The 13,526-nt window shown below is 35.1% G+C and overlaps 1 protein-coding gene across 2 annotated transcripts in view; it reads left to right on the top strand.

The window, feature by feature from the left end:
• Nucleotides 1-11,616, top strand: part of NOL4 (nucleolar protein 4) — an 84,178-nt gene extending 72,562 nt beyond the window's left edge. For both annotated transcript variants that reach the window (XM_015889957.3, XM_015889956.3), the window contains 2 exons: nucleotides 1,622-1,802; nucleotides 9,726-11,616. In XM_015889957.3, the coding sequence (XP_015745443.2) occupies nucleotides 1,622-1,802; nucleotides 9,726-9,919 (375 nt within the window). In that variant the 3' untranslated portion in view covers nucleotides 9,920-11,616. The remainder of the gene's footprint in view (nucleotides 1-1,621; nucleotides 1,803-9,725) is intronic.
• Nucleotides 11,617-13,526: the final 1,910 nt, after the last annotated feature.

The raw sequence follows: 13,526 nt of genomic DNA, 5'->3' as shown, positions 1-13,526 counted from the left end.
AGATTTATAATAGCTAGAGTTGTAAATTATATCACACATACAGATACACATACAATACTTGGATATAGGTAATATTTCATATCAAGCTTCATCTCTCTGAATAACTGTAGAAAGTAGATCCCTGGATTATATAATATTAGCATTTTAAACCAATGATGGATAATGATAAAATAATTTTCAAAACAGTAAATTCCTCATGTACTAGAGGAATATCCATCTAAATTCCAGAATTTCACAAAACATTGCAATTTATCTCATACACCACCTGCATCATTAGCATTTATATATCATAACAATTTGCAATAATCTCAATAACAATGAATTTGTATGCAACTGCTCATTGCTATTATGATGTTGTTCTCATGCTGCTATGATGTTTTCTGTAATTCTGTTAGGATTGAGTGGATAGTATAGTTCATTCCCAGACCAGAATTATTTTTCTTGAGCAGCCAATATCCCACATGAGAAGAACCCATGTAATTCATTTGTTCCTCATAAAACCTTTTTAAAGAGAGGTACAGCGACGGATTCTGTGACCACTCCAGGAGATTAACCATGTGTAATGGTTAAAGATTCCTCCTGGAATTGTTGCATTAAAATTTGTACAACTAGTTACACATTTATCCTCACATTGCATCCACTTTTAAAGAAAGCCATGCCTTCTTCCTAAATTGTAATATGACATAGGAGTAAACTTTTCACAACAACATCCTGTTGCTCTCTATTTTGTAGTCTGAAATAGATTTCATTTCAATTGCTAATATTATTAAATTAGAAGACACTCCTAAGAAATAATGGGATATTTTTTATATCAAGTTAGATAATTTTATTGTAATTTCTTGTTGCGAGCCACCCAGAGTCATTGAAAGTTGGGCAGCATACAAGTTTAGTCAATTGTTGTTGTTGATTATTAGATTAATTGAGATAATTTAGATTTGGGTCACTGATTGCATTAATTTTGAATGGTGTATAGCATGAGTGGGAACCTTTGTCATTTGCTATACTGGGTTGCTGGAAGTTCAGCAATGTGTAGAATATAGTAGTCCCAAATCCTGGATTTATGCATTCCATGCATCAGAGGGCTGAATAGCACTCATCTTAATGATACTTTCTGAAATATAGCCAGGGTTATCTATCAGTCAGACATGAGGATGAGTATCTCTTGGTTCAGATAGAACATGAGTTTGACAGTGGGTTAAATGCAATGACTCATGATGCTTATTTCTTCCATGTTTCTTCTATGTTTCCATTATACAATTCATCTTGGTATCATGACAGCAAGCCAGTCAAGTTCAAACACCAGCATAATAATTGCCTCTCAGTTTTATCAGTAGTTTCACCTCAAACTTTCATGTTCTGAGGTATCTTTCATAATAAAAAAGGTGGATAGAATTGGTAATACATTTGATCCCTATTATAACAATGACTATTAAAGAATATGTAGAACTTCTTATGTTTTCTTTTTGGCAGTTAAAACCTTGCTGTGCTTGTTTTACATCTTTCTTTAATATTTTGAAAGTAATTCAGAAAAAGTCCATTGAACAACATATAATATCTTATACTGTTTATGAGACATATGCTCCCCTAATTTGACACTGTTCACTGAACATTGTTCTTGCAGGATGAGACTGCTTCAGCTGACAAACCATATAAACAGGAACCAACCCAGGTCACATACTCAACATCAGCTGTTTCCAGCACCCAGGAGGTGCTGTACATCAATGGAAATGGGACCTACAGTTACCATAGTTACAGAGGGTTAGGAGGAGGTCTGTTAAATCTGAGTGATGCTTCTACCAGCGGTGAGTGTTTCCGCACTTTTGCATATATGTTTGCATGCATGAATCTCTACCCTGTTGGGAAAACTGCTCCCTCATTTATTTCAGAATAAAAATTAGCCAAACCATTCAGTTGCTTAAGGCTTAAATTGTATCCTAATATTGTATTAATGGACACAGATTACTTTTTAAAATAATGTTTAAACCTCAACTCTTTCTCTAATTAAACCTAGATCTATATAATATAAAGTGTAGAGTATTAGATTGGGGAAAAACAAAAAGAATCGTAGTAGAGCAGGGTAATTGGAAAGAATTTTCATTTAATGGAATAGAATTATCTGCTGGAATGGAGCAGATAAGTCTGAACCTGTTGTATTCCATTTCTCAGCCTCCATGAGGTTTCGTTCCCTTCAGTTTTTCTGGAACTCAGTCATATTGTTTAAGGATAGCACAACAGTTGTACTACAAAGAGGAAAAATATTCATCATTCTGATAAAAGTCATGGGGAAATATGGAAGTATTGGAATCAATAACTGATATATCTACCTTCAAGTCAGAGTAAGACTTGTGATCAGACTACACTTCATCTTTGGGACTGAGAGATTGTTACTGTTTGCTCCAAATCACTATTGCCCAGTTTCTTGTTCTGAGCAATTCTGTGACTATATTTTGTGATCTAGAACTGGCCATCTTTATACTTTCATTCAACTTCTGATAATCATTTTATTCAATAAGGAACATCATTATTCCTTATGACTCTCATTTGTATAAAATTCTCTCAACCTATATGTCTGGAAATGTGGCACAGATGTTCCCCATTGTAGGAGCTACTAATGCCATATATTTAATGTCATTCTGCCTCAAGAAATGTGGAAAATGACCATATAAAGTACTTCTTTGAATGCTTTAACTCTCATATTTGTAATATAGAGGGCAATGCATCATGAAGAATGAGTACATATAGCAGCGGTTATAATCTCCTTTGTGACAGCAACATCTTGGAAGGATACTTGAATAATTCCAACTTCATACTCTGATTCTAACCATGTTTATTTAAAAAAGAATGTCCCATTTAATTTAACAAAATTTCCTTCTCAGCACTGCAGTGAACTATAGTATGGAATTGTTTCTGCTTGTAAAACAAATGTAAAGCTCAGATGCTTAAATTATGCATATAATTAGAGTCACTTCTTTCCTATAAAAACATGCTTGAAGAATGAGTGATAATGTAAAATGAATTTTGAGCTTTTAAAAAAATTATAAATATATTTAATCTGGCTTTTTAAACACATGAAGGACAAAATATTGTAACATTATGCTATAAAACAATACTATACTATAGTCTTCAATCTTGCCTGACAAATTACTATGAATGTAATAAACGTGTGAAACTTCTTAGAACAAAATGGCTGAAGTATTCACATAGGTATAACAAAAGTGCTGATATTTTAATAAAAAGCACCATTGGAAGCCTGTGAAGATTGGAAATATATACATAGATTATGTACAATGTAAGATTTGTGTATGTGTGTATGTGTGTGTATATACACAAACACACATGCACACTTATGAGAAATGCACATAAAATACATATTAATTTTCACAGTTGGAAATTGAGAAATTCAATAAACTCACATTCTGTTCATCCTTACTCATTTTAATTCCTCAGGTGCTTTACCTTGCAAATTCTGGAGCGCATCAATGGAATGTTAAATAACAAATGTGCTATATGGCATGTCCTTTGCCCCTACGCTAGTTTACTGTCCTGAAATGTGGTAGATTATACCGTCTCAGTGCTAGTTTCAGTGCATTTTTATACTTGGAATAGGAAAGGGTTTAAAAGATAATTGGATTCTTGGAAAAGGAAAGAATAAGAGATAATAGGAATGGATTTAAGAGATAATTCAGAAACCAATGATTACTAACTTTTTGTCTTGGATAATCTATTTCTTAATGATTAAACTTATGATTGTTAGGTGCATGGAGAAGAGTGATTAGTCTGAAACAAAGTTTGCTGTCCAATCATCCAAAATCTATAGGTTTAATGAGCCTTGTCATATTCAATCTGTTGCCCAAATTGTTATCTAACACAGATAACAAAATATGGCAGCAAGATTAGAATGGCAGCTTAATATCTAGGTGATATTTTTAAAAATCTACCATTTTTATTTAATACGATTACCTGTTTATTCTTACTACTTACAATTATATACTACTTCCCATAAAAAACTCTAAAGGCATGGAACAATTATCCAAATTAACATTAAATATTAAATATTAACATAACATTAAAAATCAGTATAACATTGTCTAAATCCAATTAAAAACACACAAAATGGCAGCTAATTAAAATGTAATTAGATTAGGATGTAGATTTTAAAAATGTCCAGATCAGTAGAGAAAAGATATATAGATGTCTTCGAACAAAGATACTACATGAGTACATCTGAAATCTGTAGTCTCATTGTTAGAAATCTCTTCCTGACAACATTGTGTAGTAAATGCTGCAACCGAACATGTTGCAGCTGCTTCAGAAGAGGAATCTGTTATGTCTAAGAGGCCCAGGGAATTTGGTTCCCCGCTGTTGTAAGTGGAATGGCCCACTACATTTTCATCTTGTAAGTCCCAATTCAACACCTCGTATCTGTTTGGAGTGTACCCAGGGCTTAGATTATTAATAATGCTAATGCTGGTGTGGTCATTACCTACATTATCTTCTTCAGTCGCCTTCTTTTTAAATTCCTTAAGGTCATCTTTTTTTGCTGCTTGAATGGTTTAAGTGATGTCTGCATGCCAGAATTCATTCTTTGTCGTTTCTTCCTCTTTCCCATGCTGAAATCTTCTCTTGACAGTAAAATATAAACAGTTCTCACCCAGTTTATAAATAAAATCAACAGTTCTCACCCCATTTGTTTGGAAATTAATCATATACAGTTGTGCACAGGGACCAGTAATTAATAAAGGATTAGTCTGATAATATAGAAGTAAAAATAAAAATTTTCCAGAGCACTTAGGAGCTAGATGCTTTCACTTTGCCATCTTAGGTCCACCTAACCTGAACAAAGCTAGCAGCAAATATTTCAATTGAAATAATTAAGACATACCCAGATGCCTCCCCAGTAGATACATAAAAGGCTCACTGTAGCTTGTTGGAACTGTGGGAGCAAAGGGAGGAGTTGAGGTGTTTTGCTTACTCTCTCCTGCAGGACTTGTTTCTGACAGTTTCCTAGGAAGAGGCAGGAAGAGGAATCCTCAAGAATGAAGAAGTGGAACCCCCTTTCCTTCATCCGGTCACTGCCAAGAGATTCTGTTTGTGCTGATGACAATGTTTCTCTAATGCAGTTCTTGAATAACCAAAGTCTTCTGACAAATCAATGACTATCCTGAATTTGGACAGTTGCTTGAGAATTATTGAGTTCTTTCACTACTTTAGGTTTAATTTACCAAAAAAAAAAAAAAAAGCGTTAATGGCTATTCATATTTGTTAAAATGATTGACAAGCAAAATGCAGTCCAAAACTTAACCCCAGTTATTAAAATTATTAAATAAATAGTTCCTTTAACATGCCTTTGATAATATTATTACTTGATTGGGGGCTTAACAGCACAATCTGCTTGGCATTTGAAAAAGAGCGATTCCTCTTCCATTTGAAAGCTGAATGAAACCTTGCTTGCAAACTCCTCAGAGTCTTCCATGTAATGTGTGAGGGTTGATTTTCAAGAAAAATGAGAGAATATTTCCCTTACTTAATGATCTAGTTTCCAGTTCTTTAGATCTGGCCAACATTAATTGTAGTACCTCCCCTCCCCCCACTCATCTTGAAACAGCCTTCTACTTTTTAAAAATTAATTATTACCAGTACAATGGTACCTCAGGTCACGAACGCTTCTGTTCACAACCAATTTGGGTCACGAACAGCTCCGTTCGCAAAATTTTGCTTCCGTCCGCGAACTCCGCATCGGGTGACGAACAGGATCCGCGGCCATTTTCCCTGCCGTGACACGTGGTCATGGCTTCCTGTAGGGAGGGGGACTCTCCCTCCAAGCAATAACCGCCTCCCCACCTGCCTTCCTGTCCTCCACGCCAGAAGTCACCTCGAGCAAGGTTAGCGTTCTCTCTCTTCGTACTGCACTGTACTGTATTTTGTTTCATATTTTTGTGGTTTTAAAAAAAAATACATATGGTTCAGAACGGATTAACCATATTTACATTGAACCTTATGGGAAAATTTGATTTGGGACACGACCAAAATCGGTTGGTGACCAAATTCGGAGGGGTCAGAACGGATTAACCGTATTTACATTGAACCTTATGGGAAAATTTGATTCGGGTCGCGACCAATTCGGGTCGCGACCAGAGTCGCGGAATGAATTAAGTTCGTGACCCGAGGTACCACTGTATTAATATAAGAGGTACTCCTTTTTAACCACTTACGGATAATGGTTAAATTTGCCAGAACCTAATGTCTCAGACAGGCCATTGAATCTCAAACTGGTGGTCTCATACTAGTTGATGGGATGGATTTTTGCAGGAGCAACTCACACATGGCTTTCCTGCTTATAAGCCGTCTGTGCTTTTTCAGTGAAATAAGCATGTATCTTATTCTGACTTGCATTTTAGGACTCTAAGTAATTGATGATGCCAACAAGTAATTTATGGAGCAATAACTAGTTCCTGTTAAGTCTTGCAAATCATTTGTCCAGCAGTGTATTTAATGTCAGATTTACTCAGCAGCTAATATGATAAATGAACGTCTAGCTCTTGGAGAGGATTCACAGTGCTTGTAGCATTTTGAATGATTTAGTTAAAACAAGAACTGCTTAGCTTCCAAACATATGTGACGTCTCTGTAACTGAAATGAATCCATAAAACAAAGGCAGTTACTATTTGCAATATAAATGATTGAGTTACCTCAATGATGGCAAGGGAGATAAAATTCCTTGAGCACTGAAAAGGATGTGACAGAGAAGATTTTTTAAAACTTCAGGTATAATTTGCTAGTCTAGAAGTTGGACTTTTGTAAGCACGAGAGAGAGTGTAGAATGATGGCTCTTAAGTCTCAGAGCAGCAGGGGTCAGGCCTGTGAAATGTTGTCATTTGTTCCCAGTAGTAACACACTGGTCTGCCTGCATATCCTCTCCAAATTAATCAAGTACTAAGTATACATTCAAATATAAGGAAAGCTATGCCTGTGGATCTTAGTAACTAGCTTCCTTCACTGCACTAAGTGGTACTTATGTTTTGACTTAGCATTCTTGTTTGTAAATCATGGTTTATGGTCTCATGTGTCAACTCAATCTGTTGTGAATTATTCAATAAATTATAGTTAAACAAACCATGGCTTAGCACAGACTATGAACCAGGTCAAAAAGGTTGGCGGAACCAAATTTTTATGTTTTTATTTTTGTTTGTGTTAAGAACTGTATTTGAGTTTTTTTTTAAAAAAAAATCCATAATGATATACTAAACTTTATACTGTCTTGCTGTTCTCTGGACTCTTAAACCACAAATCACAGAACCTTGTGCAAGGAGATCTAAATATCAGTTTTTAAGACTCAGGGGAGTTATGAAGTCCTTGAAGTAGTCCATACATTTGCTGATAAATCAAAATATGTCTTCTGCAGCAATTCCATTATAATGATGATTTACATTATATTCCACTGTGCCTCTGAGAAGCTCCCAATAGCTTAGATGTGATTTCCAAGTAGTTGCCCTTACTGGCATTGGCAAGGCTGAGATCTTCAATAATTCATAAATATATCACCATTGTATGCCCTCTGGTTCTGAATACAGTGGAAGGAGCAATCTCACTAATGCAAGAAATGCACATATTTGTAGAATATGTAAAGACTCATTTATATTTATTTATAGTGTTATATCAATAATAAGAATGATTCATAAGGTAGAGTGGAGATGTGAGATACTAGAGATGTGAAACCTGGTTTTTTCCTGTTTTAGTTTTGAGAAAGAAATGGAATTTGGAGAGGAAAATTGAAATATACACAGTTCTTATTGTTTAGCATACTTTTTACTGTTTATAAAAGAGTGTAATTTGATTTGCTCGAAATTAGGTTGTATATAACATTGAAAAGCATAGTTTATTTTGGTAATTTTACATTTGATTGAAATTATTGTAAAATGATATAATGTTCATATAAATTTATAATTTCAAATCAAATCAAATCTTTATTATGGTCATAGACCAGCTAAATAGATGTACAAGTTGCTGAACTTTTAAGGAAGTAGCATCTCTTCATTTTTCTCTGTGTAGGAAAATGGAAAGACAAAAGATTAATTCTGAAAAAATATGAAACCATCAAATTATAGTAAAAGTTAGGCATTCTGGATTTTGTCTTCCCTTATACACTGCACTAAAGTTCAGTATACACAAGTTGCCACATGAAATGTTATCTAATTATTTTCAGAATCTGAAATATTATCTGTCAGCAGATTCTGCTTCTTAAGGCAAACCTTCTAGAACCTTCCACATATTTATTTCTTAATATCATATTTGTATTTTTAAACAAGAATCATCTTATTTTACCACTTAATCGCTTTTATGTGTTGGTCAAAAAGAACACATTAGGAAACATACCACATCCTTTCCCTCCCCCCCCCCCCAATATTTACATTTTGGGGAAAAAGCAGAACTCTCTCTCAAATGGCCTTGGATTAAAGAGAAAAAAGACAGACTTTTTCTGGATTCTTCAGGATTTTTTTTTTATTATTGGTTTTCACTTCTGTATGTTCAGTGGATGATATGGTCCCCAAAGAATAAACAGTTGTTCATTCCTGCCTTCGAAATATCCATTTGTAACTTCATTCCCAGTGTAACTAAACTGAAACTAGAACACAGCTTCTTTGCATAATACTCCTATGATTGAAGTCCAGTAAGTAACAGAGTAATCAACTGATCTGTCACCACTGATGATTCAGCAGTATAGAGTATACCGACAGTGCTGTAAAAGTGAATCTAGTTTGGTAAGAATGTAAAAGCTAAATGACATAATATATGAATAGGCTGTCCCCAGTTTATCTGTGCACTTGGGGTACTCCAGTTTTTATCAAAGAAAGAATGATGGTTTCAGAAAATCAGAGACCAGTCAGTCTGATGTCAGTTCTGAACAAAATTCTAGAATGGACTATTAAGCAGCTGACTTGATTGCAGCTAGAAAATGATTAACTGATTGCTAGAATCCATTATGGATTTGGTGAGGATGTATTATGCCAGACCAGCTTTATCTCTTTTTACAGTCACTGGTCTGGGAGATAATACATGCACCAGTGTACATTGATTTCCACAAAGCATTCAATGAAATTTCCAAGAGATCTTTGTTGATAAGATGGTAAAATGTGGTTGGGATATTTCTACTGTTATATGGAACAAAAGCAATCATCCCCAATTTGTATTCAGTAGAAGTTCTATGTCAAGTGGAGACTATGCTTTAGACCCAGAAATAAATTACCTGGGCAACAATGGTGTAGAGCTATTGCTTAATTTAATTGCTAAATTTACAGATAACAAAAAGAAGCAGTAGTCAACAGTACAGAAGACAGAATAGGCAGCTTGAGTATCCTTATTAGATGGAAAAATGAATATAACAATTATTGTTAACTGTTAAACAATTTAAACTATTGTTTAAAGCATAATGACAAGCCAAAATAATAGAGGGAAATTCAACAGATACATGGAAAAACTTACTTTTTAGTACTCCCTCCTTAAATATGACTATAAGATAAATAGACAATATGGAAAGGGAAATATTGGTTTGGAACCAGTATAAATGGAAAGCCATTTCATCATGATATTAAGGATAATGTAGCAACATCCTACATGCATATCCTGCATTGAGCAGGAAGTTTAACTAGTTCTCCAAAGTTCTTTCAATTGCTATGATTCTATGAGGATATCTTGATGTTTCATTCATTTCTAATTCTCTTTCTCAGGTCCAACTGATCTCAGTATGAAGAGGCAGCTAGCAAGCACTTCGGGGTCTTCTAGCAATACTAGCTCTAGACCTCAGCTGAGTCCAACTGAAATTAATGCAGTACGGCAATTGGTTGCAGGATATAGAGAATCAGCAGCATTTTTATTGCGTTCTGCAGATGAACTGGAAAACCTTATTTTGCAGCAGAACTGAGACACATTATTATCTTGCTGATCTAGTTTTATCATAGAATTTCCACTAATGACATTTTGATATTTCAGAGCAGATCTTTCATGTGCTGAGGTCTTGTTGACAGGTTAATTTGCATTATGCCACACTGTTCTCAGTGTACTTGGTGTGTTATGGTTCTCCAAGTGAACTTGGATCTCTGACATTTTTAAGATCCTTTATAATACCAGTTCGGTTTGTTTTCATGTGTCAGCATCAATAGCAAAAAAGTGGTTAGAAGTGTTAACCCATTCTAACATGGACAGAAACAACAGATATATACTGGGGTTTCAAATTTGATTCAGAATCCAAGTGCAATATTAGTGGAATGTGCTACTGACTCAGTGGACTCAAAGCTGCATTATATGGCAAAATGTTGCCAAATGCCCTGATATTAACAGGATGTAATTGCAATGAAAAGGATCTTGTATTTTAAATAAAATGTAATTTTTATAGGAAATAAAACAAGACAAAAATGTTGGTTCACATTCTAAATTGATCATTTTTACTTTGGTAAATTTTTCACTGATTTTTCAAATGAAGCTTTGAGGAGCTGTTGTTAAGTCCTCCTCAATGAAATTTTAATCCCCTCTCCAATTCACCTCTGTCCTCAAGGCGTGTTTTTCATGCTGAGCAGCCCGTTCCCTGGTAGTTTCCTATACAAATATCTCTGGACTGACTTCTGAAGGAAGCAGACTTTCCTGAACTCATACCATTTTTGCTTCTGTTTCATAATGAGTTGCAACTTTATTAGTAATTGATGAAGATGTGAGAGATATTTTTAAAAGACATATCATTAATTTTGTTTTTAAAGGGATTTCCTACAAGCCAGCTCATTTAACTCCACGATTGCTGCTGCTGTCTTGTACAAATCCTTCTAGTAGTGAATGGATGTAGATGACTGAATGTGAAGAGGTTGCAAGTGACAATCGGAATATTTGCACTCTTGTGTATATTTCTTTTCTTTCTTTCTAAATGAATATGTAACTGAAAAGGGCCATTGACACTTCTGATGTGATTTTATAGTGCTTATGCTAAACTAAAAACTGTACAAAAATGGTAAAGGATGCAGCTGCCATTTAAACAAAATGTCCTTCCCTTGAATTTACCCCTCCCCCTCCCCCACCCCATCCCCATTTCTTACTTTAGGATGTCAAATACACATCAGTGGTGTTTGCTGTGTGCTAAGGAAAGCTTATTTTTATGTATTTAGAGAGAAGTATTTTACTTCGGGCTTATGTAATATCTGTTCTGTTGATTAGCTTTTGTTAAATAACAAGTTCCTTGTGCATTCCTAAATTTGCCTTATTTTTGTGTACAATTTTTTATGTACTTTGGTTTTTCGACAATGAGTTTAATGCATCAGTGATATTTTCTATCTACTTGTTACATATAGTTTTTCAAGTAATGACTGTGATTGTGACAAAGTAATGTGCACTTTCTTCTTGTAACTGGACATTGCTATGCTTTTTCCCTTTAGTGTTTCTAGAATTACTGTTGCATACAGTTATGTTTTAAAAAGACAACTTTTGTGATACTGTTGGTGAATATCAGTGTGAAAAAGCCTATTGAAATGAGTGTTTTGGAGATACCTAAGTACACAAACTGTTAAGTTGTAGATTCAATTGTTCACAAATTTAAATGAAATTTTAAAAAAATGAGGGCTGGGAGAACAATCTTTGGTTTTGTTTGGGTAAATAAACATCTGTGTTTCAATACATGCTTGTGAAACAGTGTTTTGACATAAAATTTTGTCTTCTCTCTCAGGGCAATTTAGATCCAAAATATAAAAAATAAAATATTCATCTGAACATAAAAATGGTTTAAATAGTCAAATAGAAGCATGCTTTGCATAAATCTTGCTGGCATCATTGCCTAGTTTTCAGTGAAATTGCCGCTGTTTAATTTGCCTATGGAACTTTTTTTAAAAATTAGTATATCTCACAAATAGGTGGCGAAGATTTGTAGGATCCCAAGGAGAGGTCCTAATCTCTTTGCAGTGCTGCAGCGCAAACTGAGTCTAGTGCTGGGACTGAAACCTTGGAAACTCCACTAGCAATTCAAACTTGGTAAGGAACTCATCATTATTTAAAAAGAAAAAAGAAAAATATAATATTTATAAATTATAAGGAAAGAGAGGAAAATTAAGATGACTTATGTGTTTTGACAAGTTAAATTATGACATTGCATTAAAGATTGTGGACACTATCCAATCCTTTGGACATGTCAAAAGACAGAAGTAGAAGATTGGCTAAAGATATACCTCTACTGTATGTGACTGTGCCGTATTGTGCTAAAATAATGGGTGTCCATTCATTATAAACCAACATGTTTAGATCTTATCTACATGCATCTGGCCACATTCTGGCTGTGCTTAGATCTTTGTCACAAAAGGAGTGATACCAAGCACAATGGCTTGCAGAGGAGTAGGCAACAAATACATTATCAAGGCATAGGAAGGTCCCATTACAGTATGACTGTCAAAAGATGGCCAGCAAAACAAATACAAGATATCCATAAACCGAGGTTTGGGGAAGCTGTACAATAAGGTCCCAGAAGGTTATAGTTTTCTCTTGACATCCAGTTCTGTATAAAGAAAGGGGATAAAGTTTAGTAATGATCATGAATATGTATGAGTGGACTTGTACCTTGTACACCTCCTTGGAGAAGGGATCAAAGAGATCAGTCTGATAAAAGTAGCCTTGTAACACAAGCCCCATCCAGTTGGTGCACGTATCATGATATTTGGTGCCTGCACACATCCCAAGTGGGTGGAACTTGTGGCCCAAGAGCAGGATGCTGCTTCCATCATTTTGACAGAAACAGCAGGAGCCTGAGAATGCCCATGTTTATCACTTATATTGCCTCATCTTGGGGGGAAAATGAATTTTTCCTGACAAAAACAGAACATAATGTATTAAAATCACATTCCAAAGAGATAAAAATGATGATGCAGGTAAATCTACTTAATAAAAAGTACTGCTACCAACAACTTAACCATGATTAATACATCCAAAGTATTTGGCTTTCTTTTGTTTAATATGTCCATCACTCTGCTTCTGTAGTAGTCAAATTAGTTTCTTGATCCCAGCTGCATGAACAAGGATAGAAAACTAAGTGGAACTTTCTTCTTGCCTCACATGCAAGAGAGGTGGTGGACTAACATGGAAGAGTAGCAAAGAGACCAACTCTGGGTAGTCTTGTCAATCATTTTATAGCGAGGGCCCATCCAAAATACTGATGTTGCAGTGAGGAACACACAATTTGGTTAATTTTCTCCATGGAAAGGCTCTTTGGCATATCCTTAGGGCCTACCCCACTATGTTAAAGTGTTACCCACCCAACCTTGAGTTGGCAGTAAATCATAGTGGAAAAAAAATTGTTTCCCTCATGGTTGATTTGTATTCTGCCTCTATCATATCTGTTTTGAGTTAATACCAAACAGTGATATTCTGATGGTGCACATGCAGCAAGGAAAGCAATTAATTGATTCCTCCAGCTTTGTTGCCCTCCTTCTTCAGTACATCACCAACTGACAGGAAAAACATTCCCTAATCACACCATTGCAGCAGAACTGGGTAGGACTGTCTGC

This window comes from Python bivittatus, unplaced genomic scaffold, assembly GCF_059951505.1.
Source record: "Python bivittatus isolate LINGU-HERP-01145 unplaced genomic scaffold, Pbiv_v1 ctg000840_np1212, whole genome shotgun sequence".
Classification (NCBI taxonomy): domain Eukaryota; kingdom Metazoa; phylum Chordata; class Lepidosauria; order Squamata; family Pythonidae; genus Python; species Python bivittatus.
The sequence above is the reverse complement of the archived record's forward strand: the minus strand, read 5'-3'. Positions and strand labels throughout refer to the sequence as shown.